Source organism: Haplochromis burtoni, unplaced genomic scaffold (genome assembly GCF_018398535.1).
Source record: "Haplochromis burtoni strain Fernald_Lab_line unplaced genomic scaffold, NCSU_Asbu1 Contig_371, whole genome shotgun sequence".
Lineage (NCBI taxonomy): Eukaryota > Metazoa > Chordata > Actinopteri > Cichliformes > Cichlidae > Haplochromis > Haplochromis burtoni.
The window spans coordinates 238,067-244,066 of NW_024582732.1; the positions used below are offsets into that span (position 1 = coordinate 238,067).

Here is a 6,000-nt window from a genome sequence, read left to right on the forward strand (position 1 = left end):
AGTGTCGTAGGTCAGCAGCGTTGGAGGCATTTTTTTTTTCCCAGCCGCCCACTCATGCTGCAAGTTCCTCTCTCTGAAAGTTGTTTGTCTTCGGCCAACAGCTTCATCGGCCACTCTCTGGGGAACATCATCATCCGCTCGGTGCTGACGAGGCCTCGCTTCCGCTGCTATTTGCCCAAACTGCACACTTTCCTCTCGTTGTCAGGGCCACACTTGGGAACGCTGTACAACAACAGCACACTGGTCAGCACAGGTGAGGCCACGGCTCGTCTCCTGGAAGAAGGCACAGCGCTGCGTGTTTCGTGCCTCTCAGCAGCATATTGTCTTTTGTCTAAGAATATCATCCATACTGCTCAGCTACTGTGATGCATGTGGAGTCCTGATTCGGTGTGTGTGTGTTTTGCTTAGGTTTGTGGTTAATGCAGAAGCTGAAAAAATCCGGATCGTTGCTGCAGCTCACCTTCAGAGATCACGTTGATCCACGGAAAACGTTCCTCTATCTCCTGAGTCAGAAACCAGGTACGGCTTGAAAGCGGCTGAGATCCGAAACAGAGGCTGCGTGTTGACGGCCCCACTTTACAGACTGTTGCTTGAAAGGCAGGCTGTTCAAATATTCATGAAAATGTTGTCATCTTGTCTTTTTTTTGTCAAATTTCTGTACGTGTCAGCTCGCTAACACTCAAACCCCTGCCAGCGAGCTGCAAGAGGCCTGTGAGAGGCCTCCCCACTGTGTGAGTGGAACAAAGCAGTCGTTTGTCACACAGGCTTGAAGAAGATAAGCCTGAAAACGCTTTTTTTCCCCCCTCTCTACAGCTGTGGCAGGCTGACAAAGTGATCCAAACCCTGTCATTGGAAACCCACCAGTGCACTCTCTTAAAAGCACACAGAGAGGAGACTAGAGAGAGAGAGAGAAAAAAAAAACACAGCTTTATCGTATCAAGGCCTGTCATTGTGCTTTGTGATTGTACTTTGCATTTTACAACCAATTCAATCCTTTACCCTGTCTTGCCCTCCTTCTCTCTACTCTGTGCTGTCTCCTTTACTTGCGTCTTTCATGTCCTTGTAGGGCTCCAGTTCTTCAAGAACGTTGTGCTAGTGGCGTCTCCGCAGGACCGCTACGTTCCTTTTCACTCTGCCAGAATAGAGATGTGCAAAACTGCTCTCAAAGATAGAACCACAGGTGAACAATGCAGCTGTCATCACTTCAGCTCATATTTGTATTTCAATAGTTTCTATCTGGATATCTGGGCACCTGGGGACCTTGTCGTCCACATTATTTTAGCACACTTGTTTATTCCTAGAATGACATTTTACATTATTCACGAAAGGAGCGTGCCTCACATAACAGCAGGTAAGACCCCTTCTCTCCTCTAACACTGCAGGTTAATAGGGAAGACTTGGCAGAACACTGTCATAAAAACAGCAATTACATATTCTGATGGCCTCGGGTTCAGAGTTTGAGTTGGAGTTAGAGTTGGTGGTGTCATCGATGACTTAAACGCCAGAAGGTTAATTAGTCACACTTTTTCTCATTTCATGCCATCCCTGTTGAGTTAAAATAAGATATAGGAATGCTTTACTTTTGTTTTACGTATGTCTGGGTCTAGAACACCCACATGCAAAACCTTCAGGTTAAGGGCTTCATCAGTGATGATTCCAGCCTTTGCTCTCAACACTGACCTTATTATTTGGAGAGAAGCAAAAAAGTACCTCTTTGGAAAATAACCTCAACAGATTTTTATATGTGTCAGTGAGAATTATTCCTCTCTTTGTCCATGGATTGCCAAGACTTTATGGCATAATGAAAAAAAAATCTTATACCATACATTTAGGGTTGGGGTTATCAGTGGTTATAGATGGTTAGCAGAAGACCTGTAACTGTGCCAGTGTAGGCCAGATACATTCACTGATGTGTCATCTTCTAGTTTTATATGTTTCTTAGTCATCCAGGTCAGGGTTTAAAAAAAGAAAGGAACTGGACCGTTCATCCAAGGCTATGTCCACACGTACATGGGTAGTTTTGAAAACGCTGACACCCAGGCTTCTAGACTTCTGATTGGCCAACATTTAGTTTTTAGCATTTACATGTGGACAGAGTTTTGTTTTGTTTTTTCAAAACGAAAACGGAAAATCTCAGTTTTCAAAAATATCCGTGTGCGTGTGGACGTAGCGCAAGAGACTTCTTCAGATTTAAAAACCAAAAGGTGGAGAGTTCAAGGTGGTCTTGAGGGTCGTTGATCCACTATTGATCATGTGTGTCATCATGTGAGCTAAGGTGTGAAAACAGGCGCAAGTTGTTAACGTCACCAGGAGTTAAGGGTTAAATCACTGCGAGACCTTAAGGTAACTAGAGGCAAAGTGTGAATACGGGTAAAATGCCTGGAAAGAGATCTCAAGACTGCATGGTAGGTAGCTGATAGCTGGTGTTGTAAGCCACACGCTCTGTTTAACCCCCACAGGGAGGTAAATACCTGGCACTCTGCACCTTTTGTTTTTAGAAATCAAGAAACCTTGAATGAGAAGTGAAATGTCCTTAAAACATCAAGCCGTCAGCTCTTAAAACATCTACTAGTTTGTATAAAAGCTGTTAAGCATGTGGCTAAATATGATTGCATCGCCTGATGACGTCTTTAACAAATTCATTTGCTTTCATTTATAAACCTCTGGACTTTAACAGCTCAGATTTAGCAACTTCTTCTAAATTTCTACCCATATGGAAAACTTAAGTCATACATATCTGTGCAGACACTCTGAACTGATCCTGTCACCCATGTTCCACACATGACATGGTTGGGGGGGGTTGGCATGACATTTTCAGTTTTACAGGAGATTAGGCTCTAGGGTGTTGTATGGCAACCAGCCGAGACTCTAGGAAGTCATTGCACTGGGGCAAAAAACAGTCTGGCTCACCAGCACCTGTACATGCCTCATGCGACTTTGGGCAAAAAATTCCAGTAAGGGTAAACACTCTGCAATGGCAAAACTTTGCACTCATCAGAGATTTCAAAAAAGTGGAACGGAAGTATGTTGCAGTAAGTATGCAAATCAGAAAAATTGACAAGAATTATTGTTATTATGGGGCGTATGTTTCATGTTTCTTATTAAGGTCGTTTAGATGGTGGTGATGTTGTGCACTGCGTTATATTTAGAAGCTTTCCTAATTTTATATCCACTCTATCAACATGAAAAAGTAAGTTTCTCCATAGAATATCTGGCATTTGTTGACCAAACAAAAACAGCTGATGAATCACTAATGAATCTAACTGTGGCCCTAAGTTTTAACACTTGAATATGGATAAGACATCATGCACGTAGGAGGACTCGCCATTACTTTCTTTTTTTTTCCTCGCACTGAAGGGCCCGTGTACACCGAGATGATCAACAACCTCCTGCAGCCACTCGTAGAAGCTAAAGAGTGCCGCCTGATCCGCCAGAATGTGTTCCACGCTCTACCCAACACAGCCAACACGCTGATCGGCCGTGCCGCCCACATCGCCGTCTTGGACTCTGAGCTATTCTTGGAGAAGTTCTTCTTAGTGGCAGGACTCAACTACTTCAAGTAAAGGTGCTCCTACTGCAGGCTTGCTGGACCGATCTGAATGGTGGATAAAGGAGTATAAAGGAAGGGGATGAGGTCATTTTACCCTGTACAATAGATGTAATGTATATATTTCCTGGTATCCAAGAGGCCAGATTTGTATATCCCATTTGTTAGGATGGTTAGCAGCTGTTAATAAAGGATTGGTATATTGTGACTGTTTAAACCGCTAACTCAGAAGTCTGAGTTTGATGTGTAGCCAGTCAAAGCAAAACATCTGACATCGATGATAGGATTGATTGTAGATGTTTTGTCGGCCTTATGAATAACCTCTCAGCCAGAACACTAACAGATGCTAATTGTGGTTTAAAGCATTTACTTACTTTCCCTTTAGAGTTGGTTTAGAGCCTTTGCTATCGCTGGTTGATTGAATTCTTCTTTAAGGGTTACACTAATGATAGTCTTACACTATCCTTACAAGGCAATAGATGCATAGCATTTATGTCCTTGATTGTACATGAAGTATTTTGTTGTACGAAACATAGATGTTCATTTATACAGAAATGACTATATTGTTTAAAATTATTTATTTTTTACCTGCTTATGTTATTTACAGTGTAAGTAGTCCGTCTACATTTAAGTCTCTGTGTGTAATTATCATCAAATGTGTCAAATGAAAAGTAAAAAGTGCGTTGTCTGTATGTTTATCTGTACATCTCAAAAAATCTTGCTGTCCATGACTAGCTAAGTGTTAGGCTACAACAAACGTTTGCATAGAAGTGCGCAGCAAAGTATATTTGATAAGAGATGATCCTACCTGCTGTGATAGCATTTACTTTGTAATTGTGTTTTTGTACTGACTTAGTAACAGATTAACAAGATTCAGGATTGGACCATTTGCTAAGCCCCACCTCCCCTTAGTTACCATCGTGCCACCTGTCGAGCTTTTCAGCCTCTTAAGGCCCTTATGCAATCTAGAATGATACCCCTCCAACCTGCAGTAATGTTTACATTACTAAAATGTGATGTCAGACCTAAGTAGACAAAAGCAGACCTGTCACTGCTCCTGGACTTTTCAGCGTTAGCTAGCTAACCAATCAAGCTAATCTCAGCTACTTGACTATCATACCTGTGTTTGACTTTGTTGCCTGAAATTTTTCCTTTTTTAAGCTGAATTTAGACATAACATAGCTTTATTTGCATGATTTTTATGACGTTTGCGTGACGTTTTGGGTTATGTTGGTTGGGGAAGCCAACATCCCAAAATGTGTTAAACAGCGCACAAAGGAAAAAGTAGTACAAGTTGTGATTAGACGTTTTTATACTGATTCTGTAGACATTTGACCACCAACCATTCATCACCCATTTTAGACATGTGCCAAAAATGGTGACAAGATCAGTTGAAGACTAGACACAAAATCTTAGCGACAGTCTGACCATTACTTTGAAGGTGAGCTTTCTCCCTTGCTGGTTTGTTTTATATCTGCTTGGCTAATAGTGCCGGTAACAGTGTTTGCTGACAATCTGAAGAACTACAGGAAACATTTGCTGCCAACCAGTCAAGGCATACATATGTTTCCTTAGCAACAGGTTGTTGTATCATGTCCAATATGGCAGACAAATTTTAGGCAATGTGTGCATGGCATTATATAAAAAGTGAATGTGAATTTGGCATTTGGGATTTTTGGAACGAGAAGTGTATATGTAGATTCATGATGTTTTTGGACTTCTTAGATGGTGTGTTTGAAATAAATAACTGCACAGCCATAGTATTTGTCAAATAATGCAAAAAAAAAAGAAAAAAGAAATCAGCTCCAAATAAAAGATACTGTATGTGGCTTTAAACACGCATTACTTCTAATGACCAGAAGGGGGCAACTCCTCTTGTGTCAAAAATCAGAATCAGAATACTTTATACTTACTTCTATAAAAGAACTTCTATAGTCAATGGAAAAATTGTCCTTGGCTCTTCTGATCTCTTTTATGGTGTCACAGTGCATGTTTGGTAAATTCTGGTCCTTAGTAGGTTAGTAGGTTATAAAAAAATAGTAAAAGGGTAAAAGCCCTTAGGCCAGGGCTGCTGTGTGGTTGACAAGTGGCTGCTGCATGTGATTGCAGTGCATTCTGGTTCTCCGTCAGTTTCCCCTCTCACATCCGGTTTAAAAACACCAGAGTAGCGACAGTGAAAATGTTCAGCCCTCAGCACAGTACAGCACGTTTTCTTCCAAAAGGTAACGTCATATTTATCTAAAGGCAGTCTACAACTTCTTATATGTCACAACCTATAACACAAATTATTCATCTACTTTTGCCCGGACATCTTTGGATGTGGAAGTTGATAGGTTACAATGATGTAAGATGTAAATGCATACAGCTGCAGCTGATGGTAGCACCCAACATTATCATACCCTCCCATACTTTTCTGCCTACTTTTGGTTTTGGAACAAGCCACGGGCAGCGTT

The 6,000-nt window shown here is 41.4% G+C and overlaps 1 protein-coding gene across 1 annotated transcript in view; it reads left to right on the top strand.

Annotated features, from left to right (window-relative positions):
- Positions 1-5,324, top strand: part of fam135b (family with sequence similarity 135 member B) — a 50,023-nt gene extending 44,699 nt beyond the window's left edge. The window contains exons 17-20 of the mRNA XM_014329214.2: positions 102-253; positions 409-519; positions 1,067-1,180; positions 3,358-5,324. Of these exons, the coding sequence (XP_014184700.1) occupies positions 102-253; positions 409-519; positions 1,067-1,180; positions 3,358-3,563 (583 nt within the window). The 3' untranslated portion in view covers positions 3,564-5,324. The remainder of the gene's footprint in view (positions 1-101; positions 254-408; positions 520-1,066; positions 1,181-3,357) is intronic.
- The last annotated feature ends 676 nt before the right edge of the window (positions 5,325-6,000 follow it).